General features: G+C 42.0%; 1 protein-coding gene across 2 annotated transcripts in view; it reads left to right on the forward strand.

Annotated features, from left to right (window-relative positions):
• LOC129862687 (Golgi apparatus protein 1-like) overlaps positions 1–25082 on the forward strand; it is a 51132-nt gene that overhangs the window by 1505 nt on the left and 24545 nt on the right. For both annotated transcript variants that reach the window (XM_055934578.1, XM_055934579.1), the window contains exons 2-6: positions 14652–14681; positions 14891–14977; positions 15904–16119; positions 21100–21303; positions 21561–21632. In XM_055934578.1, the coding sequence (XP_055790553.1) occupies positions 14652–14681; positions 14891–14977; positions 15904–16119; positions 21100–21303; positions 21561–21632 (609 nt within the window). The remainder of the gene's footprint in view (positions 1–14651; positions 14682–14890; positions 14978–15903; positions 16120–21099; positions 21304–21560; positions 21633–25082) is intronic.

Raw genomic sequence — 25082 nt, forward strand, 5'->3', positions numbered from 1 at the left:
CATTCATTCTGACAACTGCTGTTTTGTTTACAGCAAATAGGCCTAAACGTTGACGTCTAGCCTTAATCACTGTAGGAAATGTGTTGATGACATTTCATTTCACACTATAGTTTTGTGCAGAGCGAGGTTAATTCTGGTTCTGCTACCTTGGCTCTCAGCCCATGGCTCTTCTTTGAGTGTGAATTAAGTGGACAGATATTTTCCTCTCAGCTTGATAAAACCTAAAAAAAAACTGGTCCATTCTCAAATTCACAGAAGCTCAAAATAGGCACCTGTGCAGGCGTGCACTGCTTTCATGGTTTCTGAGGTCAAAACTAAATTGGCTAGATAATTGCTGAAATGGTTACTTCACTCTACCACGGCCCCTGAGTGCCATGGAGAATACACTGAGCGCAGATTCATGATCGTCATACTTGCACCATTACTACCAAAAAAGGATTTTTACCCAAAATATTTTACTTGTGCTCCTACATTTTTCAACTTCCACTACATGACTAAATGTATGTGGACATCTGCTCGTCGAACAACTCAATCCAAAATCATAGGCATTAATATAGAGTCCCCCCCCCCCCCCTCTGCCGGGACTTGGTTCCATTCAGCGAACACAGCATTGAGGTTGGGCACTGATTTTGAGTGATTAGGCCTGGATCGCAATGGGCGTTCCAATTCATCCCAAAGATGTTCGATGGGTTGAGGTCAGGGCTCCATGCAGGCCAATCAAGTTCTTCCACACCGATCTCGACAAACATTTTTGTTTGGACCTCGCTTTGTGCACGGGGGCATTGTCATGCTGAAACAGGAAAGGGCCTTCCCCAAACTGGTGCCACAAAGTTGGAAGCACAGAATCAATTATCTAGAATGTCATTGTATGCTGTAGCATTAATATTTCCCTTCACTTGAACGAAGGGGGCTAGCCCAAACTATGAAAAACAGCTCCAGACCATTATTCCTCCTCCACCAAACTTTACAGTTGGCACTAAGCATTCAAGCAGGTAGCGTTCTCTTGGCATCTGCCAAACCCAGATTTGTCCGTTGGACTGCAAGATGAAGTGTGATTGATCACTCCAGAGAATGCATTTCCACTGTTCCAGAGTCCAATGACCGCAAGCTTTACACCACTACAGCCGACGCTTGGCATTGCGCATGGTGATCTTAGGCTTGTGTGCAGCTGCTCGGCCATGGAAACCCATTTCAGTAAGCTCCCGACGAACAGTTCTTGTGCTGACGTTGCTTCCAGAGGCAGTTTTGAACTCAGTCGTGCGTGTTGAAACCAAGGACAGACAATTTTTACATGCTTCAGCACTTGGCGGTTCCGTTCTGTGAGCTTGTGTGGCCTGCCACTTCGCGGCTGAGCCATTGTTGCTCCTAGACTCTTCCACTTCACAATAACAGCACTTAGTTTGACCGGGGCAGCGCAAGCAGGGCAGAAATTTGACTTGTTGGAAAGGTGGCATCCTATGATGGTGCCACGTTGAAAGTCACTGAGCTCTTCAGTAATGCGATTCTACTGCCAATGTTTATCTATGGAGATTGCATGGCTGTGTGCTCGATTTTATATACCTGTCAGCAACGGCTGTGGCTGAAATAGCAGAATCCACAAATTTGAAGGGTTGTCCACATGCTTTTGTTTGTATATATTAGAGGTCGACCGATTATGCGAGGACCAAAAAAGGCCGATACCGATTAATCGGCCAATTTTTTTCTATTTTTTTCCCCTTCAATTTAATTTAACGACCAAACAATCAACCAGTCGACTAATTGGGGTCAGCCCTAATCTGGGGACAAGCCCTTATATACTAATCGGACAGCATCAAATGTTCTAAAACACCAGCCAGAGAGGCTTGTAGGAAGTCAAAACAAAAAGGTTGTGACTTTATGGAAAGCTGTTTTAACATATAAAAATTATATTAATATATCAATAATTCCCACAAAATTATATAGATAATTGACGTTATCATATCTAGTAGGAAGCTAAGTGTGACTGAAAAAGTGCCGCAGGCATTGAAAAATATATTGTTTAAAAACCACTAATTGAAAGTAAGGGGATATCGGTGAACAAATGCCATGGTCAAGGGCAAGGCCACAACGGCGCCAGTGCAATGAGTGGAGTTACCTCAGATGTTCAAAAGCGCATATCAGACCGAGAGCCTAATGCTTCTTAAGTAGTTCATTATAAGTTTAATTTAGAAAACAATCTCTCACCGCAGAAGCGACAGTTACAGGGATGGTAAAAACAGCTTGATTGCCGTAGCAACATCAGGGAAACTGGACAGAAGGAAGGGGTGCTTCAAATACAGCAGTTCTGCAATGTCTTTAATTGAGCCTCTCATTCTCCTTAATTGCCGGCTCTCAACATGTTACAGAAGGAGATTAACTGTACAGGAAGCTCTGGGTACAGATCGTCTTGATAGTAGATAGACAATAAATTGGCAGACGCAAACAGACTCATCTTTAGCCGAAAACAGACCTTGAACAAAAAAAGTGGCTAGTGATTTAGTTCATACTGTTGAAACGTCGTTTGAGTTGTGTGTTCGCAGTCCCTTCTCTCTGGTATACTGGCATGCATCATTCAAGAATACGTTAAAATTGTGTGCAGCACAATGGACATATAATGCACAATGTCTCAGGAAAGGCTCTCCGGATTGGCAAATCAACATAGAAAACAAAAATCGGGCCTATAACCTGGACCGACAGTGCGTGGTGAAAACATTTTCACACAAAAATACAGGGCAACAAAGTCGCATACACTAGCTACTATAGGCCTCTACTTAGAAAAAAAGAGAAGCACAGACACACAGAAAGAAAGAGAAAAGAGAGAGAGAAGCAGCAATGAGGACTTCAGGAGACCAGGCGAGTCTCAAGTTTGAATTTATCCTCAAGCAGACTTATTCCCCCTCATTGTTAGGTTATATGAAAACGTTTATAAATGGCAGCTAAATACAGTATATAGCTTACACACTGAGTGTACAAAATATTAAGAACACTTGCTCTTTCCGTGACAGACTGACCAGGTGACTCCAAGTGACTGCCATGATCCCTTTATCCTGTCCCTAGTTAAATCCACTTCAATCAATGTAGATGAAGGGGAGGAGACAGGATAAAGGATTGTTAAGCCTTGAGACAATTGAGACATGGATTGTGTGAGTGCCCTTCAGAGGGTGAATGGGCAAGATAAGAGACAAGTGAACAGGGTATGGCAGTCCATCAAATCTTACTGAAATGCATCAATTTGTTCCCCTAATCAAGCTGAATCGCACCCAATAGTTTCAAAATATAACGTATCGTTAATGTATCGTATCGGAGCACAAGTATCTAGATGCGTATCGAATCCTTCACAAATATGAGAAATATATATAACTAGTGACCATCAACCCGCACGACCTTGAATGTCACAATTAGAACACTGGAAATCATGTGTATTACAGAAAGGGGAAGTATATAAGTACGCTAAACATTGTGACTCATTCAAAACTGAATACGAACTTCAAATGTATTGATCTTAGTTCTCTATTACATGGGCAGGGCTAAGCTGACCTTTGTTACAAGGAGCACGTACACCGAGTATACATAACATTAAGAACCTGCTCTTTCCATGACAGACTGACCAGGTGAATCCAGGTGAAAGCTATGATCCCTTACTGATGTCACTTGTTAAATCCACTTCAATCAGTGTAGATGAAGGGGTGGAGAAAGGTTAAATATAGACTTTTAAGCCTTAAGACATTGATTGTGTGTGTGCCATTCGGATTGTGAATGGTCAAGACAAAAGATTTAGTTGCCTTTGAACGGGGTATGGTAGTAGGTGCCAGGTGCACCGGTTTGTGTCATGAACTACAGCGCTGCTGGGTTTCTCACGCTCAAGTTTCCCGTGTGTATCAAGAATGGTCCACCACCCAAAGGACATCTAGCCAACTTGACAAATGTGGGAAGCATGTGAGTCAACGTGGACCAGCAACCCTGTGGAACGCTTTCGACTAGGGATGCAGGATATAAATCGTTGAACATATCGGATTGGCCAATATTAGATAAAAATGCCAACATCGGTATCGGCCCGATGTCTAGTTTAACGCCCATTTTAAATACCGATGTCAAAGCTACTGTGCATACCTATATAACATAGGTACATGACGTAATGACGGCACGTGTAATTTTGTGCTACACGTTGTTAGTGGAATTAAATAATTCCTCTAATGTACTCATTAATTAAATTCAATCTGTCTATTTATAAGAATTTGTAAGATACTTATTAACATAAAATAGACAGGATACAGTCTTATTAAAATTAGATAATAGTGTTTATTCTCGGAGCACGCTGCCATTTGATCATAAACACAGGTTTTTATACAAGATATGACGTCATAGGTTACAGAATAAATCTCATTGTCCTGACAAATAGAAAACAGGTTCAAAAGTTCATTCCAACTTCACAGGGCACTCACATGACACACAATATAATCATTTATCCTGAAGGCTCACTATAATTTATTACCACTTTAGCAGACAACTCAAGATAATGGAAGACCTAAAAAGTTACCCACAGCCTTATCTAAACACCTCAGGGCTAAGTTGGGTCAGTTCAACCAACCATAGTTTAACGACCCTTTCTGCTTATTTTATGACCCACAACACAAATCTCTTTTCACCAGGCGTGCAGAGTTCAATTTGTTATAGTTTTATCTATAGCTAGAATTTGTTTTAACTATTTATTAACAAAATTCCTAACAACGTGCAACACAGCATTCCTGACCTAGCCCACAATGTCTGCTGTGTGGATCGAGCAGTCAACAAGTCGAGCAGTCATTTGAAAGAGTAAGAACATTTCAGCGAGACAACTCAAAGGTGAAATCCATTAAAGCCAAGATAAGGGAATACCTTGCCCTTGACAATCAACCATTCTCTGTCATGGGTCATGTTGGCTTTCGCCGACTGGTCGAGCACCGGTACATACTACCAAGTGTACTATTTTTCAGATGTTTCCCTACAGGAGTTACACAGTAATAGCGTCACTGATATTAGATTCACAACATACACACTATGGATGCCGTTTGTGTCTTTGCGTGTCAAAAAAGATACAGTAGTACTCTCAAAGCTGTACAAATAAGCCTGCAAATAAGCAAACACCGGCTACGAACGACGTGTTTACAATACCGCGTTGGTAATAAAGCATAATTTGTTTGACCGCAACTTCTGGGGTAGCTAGCTTTAGCTTGGTACCTAGCTAGCACTAATGCAACCAGCCTGAAAACAACAACCAGTAGAAACTGCAGTCATTTTCTTTATTCTTAGTAAATCATTTAGGAATCCTTAAGTATTCGCTGGGTTGCCACTTGTTGTCCACCTATTGAAATTGAACTTCAGTTTATGAAAACAATAGCTAGCCAGCTACTTAACCCTGTTACCCAAAGCTAACGTTATAAGCAGCCAGCTAGCTTCTTCTGGCTAGTGAGGCTCAATGGGACCGGGTTATGTGCTGTGAAGCTAGCCACAATAAGGATTAGGCACAATAGTGGAATTTGCCTTCAAAAAATAAATAAAATGTAATTGACAGTGATACAAATGAATACAAATAGTAGAATAATGCCATACTTTTTTTTGAAGGCTATCCTCAAAGTCCACTATTGTGGCCAATCCTTATTGTGGCTAGCTTCACATAGATGGGTCCGACCTCCATTATTCAAATAAAAGCTGTCTTATAAAATCAGGGTTATTTTAGATGATGACACCTAGCTATATAGTTAGCTAGCTAACTATAGCTACAGAAACAGATGTTTTGCTATGTTTATGGGGAAGAACATTGTTTGCATCCATGAGCTAGCTAGCTTTTTTTATGACCAGCACTGTAGGTGCAAGAGACAACTTTACCAGCATCATAGTATACGTGTCGAAGAATTGTTGTGATAGTGTAATCAATGTGTAATAGCTATGCAAAATAAATAAGAACGCGTTAAATTATGACGTGCCGTCATATTCAGGTCCTGATTGGTCAAACAGTGTTTTTGACACGACAAACAGTGTTATTTGACACGCAAAGACCCAAACGGCGTTCCATAGAAATCCTGGTTGAGAATGAAACAACTGAAAAATGAACAACGAAACAGCACAGCAAGTAAGTGAACGAAATAGGTTTTGATCATGTTTTACTGGTAATGGGGACATACGTAAATGCCAACAAAATAAATCTTTGGTCAGTGTGGTGTGTGTAACCTATATTTAACTAGGCAAGTCGGTTAAGAACTAATTGTTATTTACAATGACAGCCCGGTTGACGCTGGGCCAATTGTGCTCCGCCCTATGGACTCCCAATCACGGCCGGATGTGACACAGCCTGGATTCGAACCAGGGACTGTAGTGACGCCTCTTGCACTGAGATGCAGTGCCTTAGACCGCTGCGTCCATGTTTGTGTGTGTGTGAACTATTTAACTCTACTAGAATGGCGCTAATTTTTAAAAATTAAATCGGTATGTTTTTTAGCAAGGAAAACATCGGTATCAGCCAAAAATGTCATATCGGTGCATCACTACTTTGGACACCTTGTAGAGTCCACGCCCAGATTTTTTTTTTTAGATATAGATATAGATATAGATATAGAGAGAGAGAGAGGTTGACTGATTTAATCGGAATGGACGATGAATGGACGATTAATTAGGGCCGATTTCAAGTTTTCATCGGTAATCTGCATTTTTGGACACCGATCATGGCCGATTACATTGCACTCCACGAGGAGACTGCGTGGCAGGCTGACTACCTGTTATGCGAGTGCAGCAAGGAGCCAAGGTTAGGTGCTAGCTAGCATTAAACGTATCTTATAAAAAAACAATCAATCTTAACATAATCACTTGTTTAACTAGTAATATCATCAACCATGTGTAGTTATCTAGCTTGTCCTGCGTTGCATATAATCGATGCGGTGCCTGTTCATTTATCATTGAATCATAGCCTACTTCGCCAAACTGGTGATTTAACAAGTGCATTCGCGAAAAAAGCGCTGTCGTTGCACCAATGTGTACCTACCTTTAATCAGGATCTGCTTTTTTTGGTCCTCCAATAATCGGTATCGGTGTTGAAAAATCTTAATCTGTCGACCTCTAGTTTCTTTGCAGCAATTCAACTATGAAGGCCTGATTCACAGTCTCTTCTGAACAGCTGATGAGTCTGTTACTTGAGCTCTGAAGCATTTATTTTGGCTGGTTACTCTAATGAACTTGTTCTCTGCAGCAGAGTTAACTCTGGGTCTTCCGTTCCTGTGGCTGTCCTCATGAGAGCCAGTTTCATCATAGTGCTTGATGGTTTTGCGATTGCACTTGAAGAAACTTTCAAAGGTCTTGAAATGTTCTGGATTGACTGACCTTCATGTCTTAAAGTAATGATGGACTGTCGTTTCTTTTTGCTTATTTGAGCTGTTCTTGCCATATGGACTTGGTCTTTTACCAACTAGGGTTATCTTCTGTATATCCCCCCCAACCTAGTCACAACACAACTGATTGACTCAAATGCATTAAGAAGGAAAGAAATTCTACAAATTTAACTTTTAACAAGGCACACGTAGTTGAAATCCATTCCAGGTGACTACCTCATGAAGCTGGTTGAGAGAATGCCAAGAGTGTGCAAAGCTGTCATGAAGTTAAAGGGTGGCTATTTTAAGAATCTCAAAATATAAAATATATTTTGATTTGTTTGACACTTATTTTGGTTACTACATGATTCCATATGTGTCATTTCATAGTTTTAATGTCTTAACTATTATTCTACAACACTCTGACATCTAGGCTTCTTGCCGATCCCGGTATCCGATATTTTCCATGCCAAAAAAAAGATACAGATAAAAAAATGATGGCCTCTTTAAGCATTCTAGTACAGTTAAATTGTTGAAAAACACACACACACACTGACCAAAAAGTTATTTTGTTGCCACTTGCTGACTTGCTATGCTATATCGTTGTTCATTTGTTCAGTCTCAACCAGAATTTCATCATACATGTCAAGCAGTGAAGTTTCATCTCTGTCTGTCCCTGGCGCCTCTTCCTCGGTAGGCACTGTCACTGTGTCCGTTTCCGTCTTGTCCATCTGTGTCTGTAACATTTCACGTAAACCCTGTTTCTTGTCTGCATCGAAGTAGCGGCCCTTGTACCTAGCATCGAGCATGTTTGAATCGCCGTGTCCCCAGCCAGCCCAACCACTCATATGATCACTTGGCTACGCATGCTTCTCTTTAGTATCAATATGCCTCGTCCATTACTGTCCTGGTTAGTGAGTACTGTCTTATTTCACTGTAGAGCCTCTAGCCCTGCTCAATATGCCTTAACCAACCATGTTGTTCCACCTCCTACATATGCGATGACATCACCTGGTTTAAACGTCTCTAGAGAATATATCTCTCTCATCATTACTCAATGCCTAGGTTTATCGCCAATGTACTTACATCCTACCTTACCTTTGTCTGTACACTATGCCTTGAATCTATGCTATCGAGCCCAGAAACCTGCTCCTTTTACTCTCTGTTCCGAACGTGCTAGACGGCCAGTTCTTATAGCCTTTAGCCGTACCCTTATCCTACTTCTCCTCTGTTCCTCTGGTGATGTAGAGGTTAATCCAGGTCCTGCAGTGCCTAGCTCCACTCCCACTCCCCAGGTGCTCTCATTTGTTGACTTCTGTAACTGCAAAAGCCTTGGTTTCATGCATGTTAACATTAGAAGCCTACTCCCTAAGTTTGTTTTACTCACTGCTTTAGTGCACACTCTGCCAACCCGGATGTCTCAGCCGTGTCTGAATCCTGGCTTAGGAAAACCACCAAAAACCCTGAAATCTCCATCCCTAATTATAACATTTTCCACCAAGATAGAACTGCCAAAGGGGGCGGTGTTGCAATTTACTGCAGAGATAGCCTGCAGAGTTCTGTCTTACTATCCAGGTCTGTACCCAAACAATTCGAGCTTCTACTTCTAAAAATTCAGCTTTCCAGAAACAAGTCTCTCACTGTTGCCACTTGCAATAGACCACCCTCTGCCCCCAGCTGTGCCTTCGATACCATATGTGAATTGATTGTCCCCCATCTATCTTCTGAGCTCGTGCTACTAGGTGACCTAAACTGGGACATGTTTAACACCCCAGCCATCCTACAATCTAAGCTTGATACCCTCATTCTCACACAAATTATCAATGAACCTACCAGGTCAACCCCAAATCCGTAAACACGGGCACCCTCATAGATATCATCCTAACTAACTCGCCCTCAAAATAGACCTCTGCTGTTTTCAATCAAGATCTCAACGATCACTGCCTCATTGCTTGCATCCGTAATGGGTCTGTGATCAAACGACCCCCCCTCATCACTGTCAAACGCTCCCTAAACCACTTCTGCGAGCAGGCCTTTCTAATCAACCTGGCCGGGGTATCCTGGAATGACATTGACCTCATCCCATCAGATGATGCCTGGTTATTCTTTAAAAGTGCCTTCCTCACCATCTTAAATAATCATGCCCCGTTAAAAAAATGTTGAACTAGGAATAGATATAGTCCTTGGTTCACTCCAGACCTGTCTGCCCTTGACCAGCACAAACATCCTATGGTGTTCTGCATTAGCATCGAATAGCCCCCGTGATATGCAACTTTTCAGGAAAGTTAAGAAGAAATATACACAGGCAGTTAGGAAAGCTAAGGCTAGCTTTTTCAAGCAGAAATTTGCATCCTGTAGTACAAACTCAAAAAAGTTCTGGGACACTGTAAAGTCCATGGAGAATAAGAGCACCTCCTCCCAGCTGCCCACTGCTCTGAGGCTAGGAAACGTTGTTACCACCGATAAATCCACTATAATTGAGAATTTCAATAAGCATTTCTCTACGGCTGGCCATGCTTTCCACCTGGCTACCCCTACCCCGGTCAACGGCCCGGCACCCCCCACAGCAACTCCCCCAAGCCCCAACCATTTCTCCCTCACCCAAATCCAGATAGCTGATGTTCTGAAAGAGCGTCAAAATCTGGACCCCTACAAATCAGCCAGGCTAGACAATCTGGAACCTCTCTTTCTACAATTATCTGCCGAAATTGTTGCAACCCCTATTACTAGCCTGTTCAACCTCTCTTTCGTATCGCCTGAGATTCCCAAAGATTGGAAAGCTGCTGCGGTCATCCCCCTCTTCAAAGGGGGTGACTCTAGACCCAAACTGCTACCGACCTATATCTGTCCTACCCTGTCTTTCTAAGGTCTTCGAAAGCTATGTTATCAAAGAGATTACCAACCATTTAGAATCCCACAGTCCCAGTGCACCTCAGCCACGCTCAAGGTCCGAAACGATATCATAACTGCCATCGATAAGAGGCATTACTGTGCAGCCGTATTCATCGACCTGGCCAAGGCTTTCGACTCTGTCAATCACCACATTCTTATTGGCAGACTCGACAGCCTTGGTTTCTCAAATGATTGCCTCGCCTGGTTTACCAACTACTTTTCTGATGGAGTTCAGTGTGTCAAATCGGAGGGCCTGTTGTCCGGACCTCTGGCAGTCTCTATGGGGGTGCCACAGGGATCAATTCTCTGGCCGACTCTCTTCTCTGTATACATCAATGATGTCGCTCTTGCTGCTGGTGATTTTCTGATCCACCTCTACGCAGACGACACCATTCTGTATACTTCTGGCCCCTCTTTGGACACTGTGTTAACTAACCTCCAGACGAGCTTCAATGCCATACAACTCTCCTTCCATGGCCTCCAACTGCTCTTAAATGCAAGTAAAACTAAATGCATGCTATTCAATCAATCACTGCCCGCACCTGCCCGCCCGTCCTCTACTCTGGACGGCTTTGACTTAGAATACAAGGACAACTACAAATACCTAGGGGTCTGGTTAGCCTGTAAACTGTCCTTCCAGCCTCACATTAAGCATTTCCAATCCAAAATTAAATCTACAATCAGCTTCCTATTTCGCAACAAAGCATCCTTCACTCATGCTGCCAAACATACCCTCGTAAAACTGACCATCCTACCGATCCTTGACTTCGGCGATGTCATCTATAAAATAGCCTCCAACACTCTACTCAACAAATTGGATTCAGTCTATCAGTTCCATCCGTTTTGTCACCAAAGCCCCATATACTACTCACCACTGCGACCTGTACACTCTCGTTGGTTGGCCCTCGCTTCATACTCGTCGCCAAACCCACTGGCTACAGGTTATCTACAAGTCTCTGCAAGGTAAAGCCCCGCCTTATATCAGCTCACTGATCACCATAGCAGCACCCACTCATAGCACGCGCTCCAGCAGGTATATCTCATTGGTCACCCCCAAAGCCAATTCCTCCTTTGGTCGCCTTTCCTTCCAGTTTTCTGCCAATGACTGGAACGAACTGCAAGAACTGCAAAAATGACTGAAGCTGGAGACTCATATCTCCCTCACTAGCTTTATGCACCAGCTGTCAGAGCAGCTTACAGATCACTGCACCTGTACATAGCCCATCTGTAAACAGCCCATCTATCTACCTCATCCCCATGCTGTATTTATTTATTTATCTTGCTCCTTTGCACCACAGTATCTCTACTTGCAGATTCATCTTCTGCACATCTACCATTCCAGTGTTAAATTGCCATATTGTAATTACTTCGTCACCATGGCCTATTTATTGCCTTAACTCCCTTATCTTACCTCATTTGCACTCACTGTATATAGACTTTTTGTTTTCTTTTTTTCTACTTTATTATTGACTGTATGTTTTTTCATTCCATGTGTAACTCTGTGTTGTTGTATGTGTCGAATTGCTATGCTTTATCTTGGCCAGGTCGCATTTGCAAATTTGGAGTTAGGTGTGTGTTCATGTTCTCAAATGCCATTGAAATGGCAGCAGCGATATGAGAACCAGCACATTATTGAGCATGCAATAAGGCTTTCATCAGTACGAAATCTTCGTTGACCCATGGTGCTGTCAGATTCAGCATGGTCATGGGGCTGACATCGCTGGTCCAAATGTCAGTTGTGAAGCTAATAGCAGTGACCCCCATAGCAAGTAGCTCATGGATGTGCGTTTCAACAATGCTATGTAACTCCGTTAGGGCAACATCTGAAAAATAGCACCTACTTGGTGGTGTGTACCTGGGCTCGAGGTGCTCGACCAGTCGGCGATAGCCAACATCATCCACGGCAGAGAACGGTTGATTGTCAAGGGCAATGAATTCCACTATCTTGGCGTTGTTGGATTTCGCCTTTGAGTTGTCTCGTTGAAATTTTCCTACTCTTTCAAATGACTGCTCGACTTGAATTTGTTTAGTTGTTGGAAGTGTGCGCTTATTTTCTGCTTTTGCTCTGTGTAGTGTTCTATTTTTCATGGCGTCATTACGTCATCTACCTACGTTATATATAGGTATGCACGTCAGCTTTAACATCGGTTTTACATATCAACATTAAACTACACATCGGGCCAATGCAGATGTTGGTATTTTTAGCTAATATCGGCCGATTCCGATATATCGTGCATCCCTAGTCTCAGCCACTACCTGTCACCAAGGCAGTACTCCAAGGCTCGATTCTAGGCCCCATGCCCCAAAACAAAATATGTGACTCACCACCTGGATTTGGTCTTAGGGAGCAAAAATGTAAATTGTGTATTTTTTATTTTTTTACATTGGATAAAAGTAGAGACTCAGAGCTACAAAATGGAATATCATACACTACAGTTGAGGAACAATGGGAATGTAATTATTCTTTGAAAGCTGATACTTGTACAACTCACTTTTGAGAAAATGGCCTTTGAATGTTTTAGTGTCTAGTGAAGAGCTCTTCTTTGTCTACACCCATTCAGCATCGTTCACACACTCTTAAGCTTTAGCCTCACCCATCTCGTTTCGCTCTCGGAGCGTTCAGAGCGCACACGTGGTCCCTCTGGTGGATGATTTGTTTACCTATGGATAACATGAAAACAGCCTAACCAGCTCTGCTGGCAACAATTTCATTACGCTTTTTTGCAGACGTTTACTGACACCGGCCATATTCAATGGGTGTTGTACACTTAGCTTAAGACATGTAGCTGGCTAGGTATACAATTAACCTACCTTGGTAAACAATGTGTAAGATCACACACGTAATGTTAGCTAACGAGCCAGCCAAACAACAACGAACACAGTGCCAAATCATGTCGTTACTAACCTGCTTGAATATGCTGGGAGCTAACCAACCAGGTTCAATGTTAGGAGCCTAATGTTAGCTAGCTAACTAGAAAAGCGAACGCCTCTGGGATATGAATAATAGCGCCAGCCAGCTAATGTTAGCTAGTTCAAGTTCTTGGCTCTTTCCAGAACAGCTACCTTGAGCTTGCTACCAGTAACTTGACCATTATTGGCCTGGGCCTGTCACCTGGGCCAGTGGTGGATTTTCCAGTCCTGTGGGTGCGCTCCACCACAATCTTCCTGTGCCCCATCTTCAGTGTCTCTCTAAGTATTTTCCTCACTTTGTCTTCAGACTCTGTACCGGTCTCGTGGAGATTCTGCAATTCTGTAATTGCATTTCAAAACAACAAACCAAGCTCTCTCTAAATGCACACGCTTCAATGGGGCAGAAGGCAGTGTGTTGTGATTTCTGGATGGCCAGATGGCTAGAAACAATGACAAGAAGCTTCCATGTTGGTGAAACGTATGTGGCTTGTTTCAGCTAGTTTTAGGCGATCATGTTCTTCTTGTTTGAGGTGCTTTGACTGATGTCGTGTCTATGCTAATATGGCTAAAAGTTGATAGCTAGCTGACCAACAACAGTAACAATGTATTTGAGATGTGCAAATTGATTTATGTATCCAATAAACAAATGATAGTTTACATGCGTTCAACAATCTAAGCCAACATCGTCTGTTTTGCCCTATTTGTAGCTTAACAACCAACCCGTCTGTGACGTAGTATGCAATTCTCAGAGACCACTTTTGGCTCGTGAGCTTTACTTTTTAAACTACTGGCTGAAATTATACAAAGGTTCAGCAGTGCATCTTTAATTGAGATGTTTGCCTGTTGGTCCCCCACAACACTGACCATAGCTTTGCTTAGTGACTTTTCCCCAAGATTTATGTCCTTAGTCCTAATGTGACAGACCTTTTTGTAGATTGGAATTAAGCGGCACAGAATCTCTGGGTGCATTGGTAAAGGGGGGAATATGGTCTTTTTATGATGTAGCCTAGGTGTCAGTATGGATACACAGAGTGCCCTGGCTGCTCATCGATCCTATCCATAACACAGTGTGGGTTAGTGGAGCTGGGTGATATAGACACAAATCCATATCATGATAAATTGACTGAATTCTAACGATGAAATTAAACGATACGTTTATAACAGGGTTATTCAACCGGGGGTCTGCCGGAATTCTACTGCAGGTGGTCTGTGAAAATATAAATAAAATAAGTGTAAAGAGAAGGAAAAATGCTGGGCAGTGATCAATTAAGACACTAAAATAAATAATCCTTTCAATGTTATGAATAGCAACAACATTGAAAATAGGAGAATATCTTCTTTCTAATGATGTCCACTGGATGTCTCAACCCCTAATATTGAGCAAATTTCACTCTGTAGAGCCAATTACACAGTATCTGACATAGGCTTTGAAAAAGCAGCAGCGAAAAGCCTGCAAATTATATTCTTTATGGTTACGATGATCGTTTGACTGTCTTCTCTCTTATTTCTCTCCAGGAAACGGAGATTGCTGCTGACTGCAACCATGTAAGTGTTCTGAACTCTCTCACATCATTAAACCATCCTTTCAGTATGTGTAACTGAATGTGAGTCACAATTTTAATACAGCGTTGTTAGCAGGTCTGACCACAAGAGGGTGCTATCACGCCCCTGCTTGAAATTCCCCACACACGGTTTCCTTTAACTCCTAGGCTTTTCTTTGAGCTATCAATAGACATGTTTAATCTCTCCCCCAGCTCCTTTGGAACTACAAACTGAACCTGACGACCGACCCCAAGTTTGAGTCTGTGGCTGTGGAGGTGTGCAAGACCACCATCACCGATGTAAGTTGGCTGGCTAGCTTGCTTTATGGCTCTGACTATAGGTCCCTCATGCTACTAGTGTCACTGTTCCTGGCTCCGAGCAACACACAGCATTTGTAATTGGTAGAGCACCTAGTAGCAACACACACCACTTTGAATACCCTTAAGTAGGCCTAAAGCACCCATGCCCTTTGCTGGAAATTTTTTCCTTTCGTTTCGTTAATTATGAATTCGTTTTGGCTTAATCCCTATGTTCACAGGACTTTGATGTCCAAACTAATATCCCTTTCAAACCAAGACGAAAACCTGCCTACTTTTTGTCGACTGAAAGGTATTGCCGGCAAACAAATCCTGTACTTTTATTTCTGCCAACCAACCTAGTCATGATTGCGGTAATGTATTTAAAGTTCTCGCCAACCCCTCAGTATTAATGTCCCCTTTCATCTTACCGGCTTTGGCAGGCATTAAATCATGAACAATCTATTGTTGTTGTTCGACTTGTCGTTGTTATTATGAAAAAGTAACACACAAACGGCAGTCTGCATGCAGCAGACGGTCCAAATAGCAACGTTACCCGCTCTATTGTTTTGCATCCAAAGAACTCATCCGTTTAAAAATGTGTTTAGGATATATCAATCTAGCAAGCCAGGCAACTTTCTAGACAATGTTTTGGTTTGTTGCTACTTTTTTAGATAGCCAGCTATCTATCTAGGAACCAAAGTGTTGGTCAGAGTTTCCCAGGGGACCCTTATTACATTAGAAAAATTGAAGCCACTTGCAATATGGATATTGCACATGTCAATATTGTAATTTCGATAAAAATTGGAGTAATTGTGGATCCCTACAACATACCGTGAGTCCTATGTGAATTAGGTATAAAATAAGTAATACAAATATTGTGACCATGGGAAACACAATCTGTAATTTTCTTTTCCTCCTTCCTTCAGATAAAAGAATGTGCAGCGGAGGAGAGAGGGAAGGGCTACCTGGTGTCCTGCCTGGTGGATCACCGCGGTAACATCACAGAGTACCAGTGCAACCAGTACATCATCAAGATGACCAGCATTGTGTTCAGTGACTACCGCCTCATCTGTGGCTTTATGGACAAATGTCGCGAGGATATCAACACCCTGCACTGTGGCAGCATCTCCACCGGCGAGAAGGTAATAGGCTGGCTCTAGCCTTCATACACACTGGTGTCTTTGCACATTTTCAACACCAGTACAATTTGCAGTAACCTGTAAAATCTAAGAAGATCTATAAAAACAACAAGCCACAGTCTTTTTTTAATAATTATTTTTTATGTATCAGGAATTGGTCAAGATGCTTTTTTGGAATAGCTGCTCAAGCTTTGGATTTGTATGAATCTGTCTCTGTGCTATATGTAGAGGTAACACAAAAACAGACAGGCGCAGGATATGCCCATTTTGTTTGTGCTGGTTTCTAATTTGTTGGTCTGGTTTTCAATTTCTTTTTGACACGTGTTTAAACATGACATGACTACATGAGGTTTGGGCATAGGGTGGTCAGGTTTGAATTACTGCCTTCACTGTGCTACTTTGAGCTCCAGTGTTAGGCTCTGGCCAGGAGACTAGCCTATTTGCTCTTCCTACAGTTGCATACTTACCTACAGTTGGTATTATAAGTATTCACCCCCCTTGGATTTCTTCACATTTTGTTATAAAGTGGGATTACGATGCATTTAATTGATATTATATGTCAAGTATTTACACAAAATAAACTGCAGTGAGAGTGGGGGGAAAAATCAAAAATTTCTCAGAGAAATAAAATAAAAAATACTATACCTTGATTATATATAGTTGAAGTCAGAAGTTTACATACACTAAGGTTGGAGTCATTAAAACTAGTTTTTCAACCACTCCACAAATGACTTGTTAGAAAACTATAGTTTGGGCAAGTCGGTTAGGACATCTACTTTGTGCATGACACAAGTAATTTTTCCAACAATTGCTTACAGACAGATTATTTCACTTATAACTCACTGTATCACAATTCCAGTGGGTCAGAAGTTTACATACACTAAGTTGACTGTGCCTTTAAACCGCTTGGAAAATTCCAGAAAATGATATCATAGCTTTAGAAGCTTCTGATAGGCTAATTGACATCATTTGAATCAATTGGAGGTGTACCTGTGGATGTATTTCAAGGCCTACCTTCAAACTCAGTGTCTCTTTGCTTGACATCATGGGAAAATCAAAAGAAATCAGCCAAGACCTCCAAAAAAATTGTAGACCTCCACAAATCTGGTTGGTCGTTGGGAGTAATTTCCAAACGCCTGAAGGTACCACGTTAATCTGTACAAACAATAGTACGCAAGTATAAACACCATGGGATAACGCAGCCGTCATACCACTCAGGAAGGCGACGCATTCTGTCTCCTAGAGATGAACGTACTTTGGTGTGAAAATTGCAAATCAATCCCAGAACAACAGCAAAGGACCTTGTGAAGATGCTGGAGGAAACGTGTACAAAAGTATTTATATCCACAGTAAAACAAGTCCTATATTGATGTAACCTGAAAGGCCGCTCAGCAAGGAAGAAGCCACTGCTCCAAAACCACCATTAAAAAGCCATACTACGGGTTTGCAACTTTACATGGTGACAAAGATTGTACTTTTTGGAGAAAGGTCCTCTGGTCTGATGAAACAAAAATAAAACTGTTTGGCCATAATGACCATTGTTATGTTTGGAGGAAAAATGAGGAGGCTTGCAAACCGAAGAACACCATCCCAACTGTGAAGCACCGGGGTGGCAGCATCATGTTGTGGGGGTGCTGTGCTGCAGGAGGGACTGATGCACTTCACAAAATAGATGGCATCATGAGAATGACAATTATGTGGATATATTGAAGCGACATCTCAAGACATCAGTCAGGAAGTTGAAGTTTGGTCACAAATAGTTCTTCCAAATGGACAATGACACCAAGCATACTTCCAAAGTTGTGGCAAAATGGCTTAAGGACAATAAAGTCAAGCTATTGGAATGGCCATCACAAAGCCCTAACCTCAATCACGTAGAATGTTTGTGGGCAGAACTGAAAAGGAGTGTGCGAGCAAGGAGGTCTGTCGTTGCACCAATGTACCATACCATAAACATCAATGCCTTTCTTAAAATCAATACACAAGTATATTTTTTAAACATACATATTTAGTTAAAGAAATTCATGTTAGCAGGCAATATTAACTAGGGAAATTGTCACTTATCTTGCTTTCTGTGCAAGCAGAGTCAGGGTATATGCAACAGTTTGTGCCGCCTGGCTCGTTGCGAATTGTGTGAAGACCATTTCTTCCTAACGAAGACCGTAATTAATTTTCCAAAATTATGACATAACATTGAAAGTTGTGCAATGTAACAACAATATTTATACTTATGGATGCCACCCGTTAGATAAAATACGGAACGGTTCTGTATTTCACTGAAAGAATAAAAGTTTTGTTTTCGCAGTTATAGTTTCTGGATTTGACCATATTAATGACCTAAGGCTCGTATTTCTGTGTTATTATATTATAATTAAGTCTACGATTTGATAGAGCAGTCTGACTGAGCAGTGGTAGGCAGCAGAAGGGTCGTAAGGATTCATTCAAACTGCACTTTCCTGCGTTTGCCAGCAGCTCTTCGCAATGCTTCAAGCACAGCGATGTTTATGACTTCAAGCCTATCAACTCCCGAGATTAGGCTGGCAATATTATAGTGCCTATAAGAACATCCAATAGTCAAAGGTATATGAAATACAAATGGTATAGAGAGAAATGGTCCTATAATTCCTATAATAACTACAACCTAAAACTTCTTAACTGGGAATATTGAAAACTCATGTTAAAAGGAACCACCAGCTTTCATATGTTCTGAGCAAGGAACTTAAACGTTAGCTTTTTTACATGGCACATATTGCACTTTTTCCTTTCTTCTCCAACACTGTTTTGGGGTATTTAAACCAAATTGAACATGTTTCATAATTTTTATTTGAAACTAAATAGATTTTTATTGATGTAATATACACTGCTCAAAAAAATAAAGGGAACACTTAAACAACACAATGTAACTCCAAGTCAATCACACTTCTGTGACATCAAACTGTCCACTTAGGAAGCAACACTGATTGACAATAAATTTCACATGCTGTTGTGCAAATGGAATAGACAAAAGGTGGGAATTATAGGCAATTAGCAAGACACCCCCAATAAAGGAGTGGTTCTGCAGGTGGTGACCACAGACCACTTCTCAGTTCCTATGCTTCCTGGCTGATGTTTTGGTCACTTTTGAATGCTGGTGGTGCTTTCACTCTAGTGGTAGCATGAGACAGAGTCTACAACCCACACAAGTGGCTCAGGTAGTGCAGCTCATCCAGGAATCCTAGTTCCACAAAAAATTGTTGTTTTGTTTGATAATGTCCATTATTTATGTCCAAGTAGCTACTTTTGTTAGCACGTTTAGTACGCATATCCAAAACGCTTGTGCAGGTCCAGGCAAACTTTGGAAAAACGTAAAAAAGTTATATTACAGGTCGAATAAACTTGTCAAACTAAGTATAGAATCAATCTTTAGGATGTTGTTATCATAAATATTCAATAACGTTCCAACCGGAGAATTCCTTTGTCTGTAGAAGTAATGGAACGCAAGGCGATATCATGTGTAATGCGCGTGACCAGGACCTAGCACTCTGCCAGACCACTGACTCAAACAGCTCCCATCCGGCTCAACATCACAGTAGACGCTTCATTCAACGTTCTACAGACTGTTGACACCTAGTGGAAGGTGTAGGAAGTGCAAACAGATCCATATCCCACTGGGATTTCAATAGGCGATGAGTTGAAAATCGACCAGTCTCAGAATTCTCACTTCCTGTTTGGATTTCTTTCTCAGGTTTTTGCCTGCCATTTGAGTTCTGTTATACACACGACATCATTCAAACAGTTTTAGAAACTTCAGAGTGTTTTATATCCAATAGTAACAATAATATGCATACATTAGCATCTGGGACAGAGTAGGAGGCAAGTCACTCTGGGCACGCTATTCATCCAAAGTAAAAATGCTGCCCCCTATCCCTAAAAAGTTAATCGGTTTTGGCGTTTTTTGGTCCTCCAGTTATTGGTATTGCATGGCTAACCTTTAACGAGCTAAACTGCTGTTCTAAGCGAGAAGGGTGGTCATTCAAAAATCATGTATTATAGTCCATGTAATTTGTGATTTGTTAAGCAAAATTTGACTCCTGAACTCATTTATGCTTGCCTAAACAAAGGGGGTAAATACTTATGCAACAAATATTTGTATTACATTTTTTATTCATATGAAAACATTTGTATAATTCTGTTTTCACTTTGGCATTATGTAGTCTTTTGTGTAGAAAATCACAAATATTTATCAATCCCACTTCGTAAAAATCCAAGGGGTGGTGATTTCTTATGATATCCACTGTACCTCCTATCCACGCGTCCTACACTCCATGTTAACAAATATACAGTACCAGTCAAAAGTTTGGACACACCTACTCATTCCAAGTTTTTTTTTAAAATTATTATTATTTTCTACATTGTAGAATAATAGTGAAGACAAACTATGGAATGAGTAGGTATGGAATCATGTAGTAAGCAAAAAAGTGTTGAACAAATCTAAATATATTTTAGACTTTAGATTATTTTAAAGTAGCCACCCTTTGCCTTGATGACAGCTTTGCACACTCTTGCCAAACCTCTTGACTGGTACTGTATTTTTAATCCTGGCTTCCTCTAATGAATTATTAATTTGTACAAGATGATTAATGACCATGCCCATGGAAATCAAATCCCGGTCTTCAGGGCAACACAACAGCAATAACTCCTCACACTGAATTACATTTTTATTTTTATTTTTTTGAATATTTAGCTTCTCTATATTTACTAGCATCTGTCCTCCCCTCCCCTCTGGCTCTTTGTATGTTTTTGTGGTTGTGTGTTATATTAAATCGCACACACAAATCATTTGAAAGGAATCATTTTATAACTGATTCAAGCGCTGCTCTGAGAGCTAACAGTTCTTCAGGCCTCACACAGAGATGCATCATCAGTACACAAAGGCCCATCCAGTGTTTTAGCCAACTTGAACCTATCCAACTCGCTCTCTCCCCATGTACCCATGTTCCTAAGGACGTGCACTCCCAAGGCGAGGTGATAGCGTGCCTGGAGAAGGGTCTGGTCAAGGAGGCAGAGGAGCAGCCCGGTGCCCACGCCATCGGGGCCAACTGTAAGAAGGCCATCATGCGCGTGGCCGAACTTTCCTCAGACGACTTCCACCTGGACCGATACCTATACTTCTCCTGCCGGGAGGACCGTGAGCGCTTCTGTGAAAACGTGAGTACCTTGTCTCCCTCCCTCCCCCCCCCCCCCCCCTCTCTATCTCTCCCTCCTTCCCTCCCTCTCTCTCGCTCCTTCTCTTATTCCCTCAAGTCTTTCATTTAATAAGAGGCATAATATTAAGATTCAGAGTCAGATGCGTTCATACTTTTATCAGAGTTGAACCCTCAACTCACTGAAAAGGTGTTTTTGTCACTTTGTGAATGTGAAAAATAATTGCTAATTGGATCAATTCCATTGTCTTTGATTTCTAGACTCCAGCTGGAGAGGGCAGAGTTTACAAGTGTCTCTTCAACCACAAATTTGAGGAGGCCATGTCTGAAAAGGTACTACTGCTGTTTAGCAGATTGAAATTTCCCAATGGAGAGTCATTACCAAAATATTAATATCAATCGTCTGCTACTTGTCATTTGTCCATATGAATAATGCTCTGATTGCAAGGCATTTTGTCAGCATGGTTGTCTAAAGTATAATCGAGAGAAAATAGTTAAATGGTGATGCTGTCCTTCCCCTATGTTCATTTAGCTGCTAAATCAGGACCACCACTCCCCAAAATATATTTGACAATATAATTTTTGGGATTGTAAAACTTTTCAGTGTAAACTTAAACCTGCAATATGTAACTTTTTGGGCTACTCGGAACAAATTCACATAGAAATGTGAGTTATACATCTGTCATTCTCATTTGAAAGAAAGTCTAAGAAGTGGTAGATCTGTTCTATGTGCTCTATTTCTATGCGTCTCATTCTTGAGTTTACTTTTTGCGTCTTTTACTTTCGGTAGAAAACAGTAGAAAATACAATATTTTTAGTTATTGAAAAAATACACTATATTCAAAAGTATATGGACACCTCTTTAAATTAGTGGATTCTGCTATTTCAGCCACACCCGTTACTGACAGATGTATAAAATCGAGCACACAGCCAAGCAATCTCCATAGACAAACATTGCCAGTAGAATGGCCTTACTGAAGAGCTCCGTTACTTTCAATGTGGCACCGTCATAGGATGCCACCTTTCCAACATCAGTTCGTAACATTTCTGCCCTGCTGGAGCTGCCCCGGTCAACTGTAAGGGCTGTTATTGTGAAGTGGAAACATCTAGGATCAACAACGGCTCAGCCGCAAAGTGGTTGGCCACACAAGCTCACAGAACGGGACCACTGAGTGCTGAAACGCATAGCGCGTAAAAATCATCTGTCCTTGGTTGCAACTGCCTCTGGAAGCAACTTCAGCCCAAGAACTGTTAGTCGGGAGCTTCAGGAAATGAGTTTCCATGGTCGAACAGCTGCACGCAAGCCTAAGATCACCATGCGCAATGCCAAGTGTCGGCTGGAGTGGTGTAAAGCTCACCGCCATTGGACTCTGGGGAGCAGTGGAAACGCGTTCTCTGGAGTGATGAATTACACTTCACCATCTGGTAGTCCGACGGACGAATCTTGGTTTGGTGGATGCCAGGAGAGCGCTACCTGCCCCAATTCATTGTGCCAACTGTAAAGTCTGGTGGAGGTGGAATAATGTTTTGGGGCTGTTTTTCATCATTCAGGCTAGGAGCCCTTAGTTCCAGTAAAGGGAAATCTTAATGCTATAGCATACAGTGACGTTCTAGATGATTCTGTGCTTCGAACTTTGTTACAGCAGTTTGGGGAAGGCCCTTTCCTGTTTCAACATGACAATGCCCCCATGCACAAAGCAAGGTCCATACAACAATGGTTTGTCAAGATCGGTGTGGAAGAACTTGACAAGCCTGCACGGAGCACTGACCTCAAGCCCATCGAACACCTTTGGGATGAATTGGAACGCTGACTGCGAGCCAGGCATAATCGCCCAACATCAGTGCCCAACCTCGCTAATGCTCTTGTGGCTGAATGAACTAACAACCACCAGAATAAAAACTAGACAGGGAGAGTCTAAAGCCCACAAAATGTCATCCATTGATTTTGTTATGTTTGAATCGCTCTGATTGATTGTGTAAAAACACGATATGAGCCATAGCAAAACAGGGCTTGACATTAACTTTTTTTGTCACTTGTCCTTTGGACAAGTAGGACAAAATGTTTTCTTCTCCAAAAGTTCAAGTCACTTGTCCCCAAAAACTGGTCTAACACCCTTTTTACATTGTTGTAAGAACTATTTTACAGAATACAATGCATTACTAACTTTTTTACCATAGTGAATCAGACATTAATGGAGGCTACACTCTACCTATTGGCTTCTTTGCATATTCAAGCCTGGCTCAAAATACAACACTGCCCCTTTAATCCTCTCCTGGAGGATAGTTGGCCAGCCTTGGTAGCCTTTAAAATGTTGCAACATGACAATTATTACCAAATAGTTTTTGTCTTAATAAAATAATTCCCTTCGGGGCTCAAAATTAAGGGCGTCCCGTCATCTTTGGGACAATAAATATTTCTAGGACAGTTTAAAACAGACGCTCGGAAAGTTCTGGGACGACAGATCCAAAATTCATACAACCACTGCACATATAACTTTTTTTTTTTTTTTAGCAATGAGGCTGATGCAGCAGATCAGACCGTTTTTAGTTGTATTTCTTCATATTATAAGGTCAACAATGTGCATGGCTGTAGGCTAAGCGGGAATGTTCCAAAATACAATTAGTGAGAACACTGATCTCACAAGTGCATTGCACGCGCCCGTGGTTTCATATGACAGAGATGAAAATTATATACACTGCTCAAAAAAATAAAGGGAACACTAAAATAACACATCCTAGATCTGAATGAATGAAATATTCTTATTAAATACTTTTTTCTTTACATAGTTGAATGTGCTGACAACAAAATCACATAAAAATTATCAATGGAAATCAAATTTATCAACCCATGGAGGTCTGGATTTGGAGTCACACTCAAAATTAAAGTGGAAAACCACACTACAGGCTGATCCAACTTTGATGTAATCTCCTTAAAACAAGTCAAAATGAGGCTCGGTAGTGTGTGTGGCCTCCACGTGCCTGTATGACCTCCCTACAACGCCTGGGCATGCTCCTGATGAGGTGGCGGTCTCCTGAGGGATCTCCTCCCAGACCTGGACTAAAGCATCCGCCAACTCCTGGACAGTCTGCGGTGCAACGTGGCGTTGGTGGATGAAGCGAGACATGATGTCCCAGATGTGCTCAATTGGATTCAGGTCTGGGGAACGGGCAGGCCAGTCCATAGCATCAATGCCTTCCTCTTGCAGGAACTGCTGACACACTCCAGCCACATGAGGTCTAGCACTGTCTTGCATTAGGAGGAACCCAGGGCCAACCGCACCAGCATATGGTCTCACAAGGGGTCTGAGGATCTCATCTCGGTACCTAATGGCAGTCAGGCTACCTCTGGCGAGCACATCGAGGGTTGTGCGGCCCCCCAAAGAAATGCCACCCCACAACATGACTGACCCACCGCCAAACCAGTCATGCTGGAGGATGTTGCAGGCAGCAGAACGTTCTCCACGGCGTCTTCAGACTCTGTCACGTCTGTCACGTGCTCAGTGTGAACCTGCTTTCATCTGTGAAGAGCACAGGGCGCCAGTGGCGAATTTGCCAATCTTGGTGTTCTCTGGCAAATGCCAAACGTCCTGCACGGTGTTGGGCTGTAAGCACAACCCCCACCTGTGGACGTCGGGCCCTCATACCACCCTCATGGAGTCTGTTTCTGACCGTTTGAGCAGACACATGCACATTTGTGGCCTGCTGGAGGTCATTTTGCAGGGCTCTGGCAGTGCTCCACCTGCTCCTCCTCGCACAAAGGCAGAGGTAACGGTCCTGCTGCTG

This window comes from Salvelinus fontinalis, chromosome 9 (genome assembly GCF_029448725.1).
Source record: "Salvelinus fontinalis isolate EN_2023a chromosome 9, ASM2944872v1, whole genome shotgun sequence".
In the NCBI taxonomy this organism is placed as follows: domain Eukaryota; kingdom Metazoa; phylum Chordata; class Actinopteri; order Salmoniformes; family Salmonidae; genus Salvelinus; species Salvelinus fontinalis.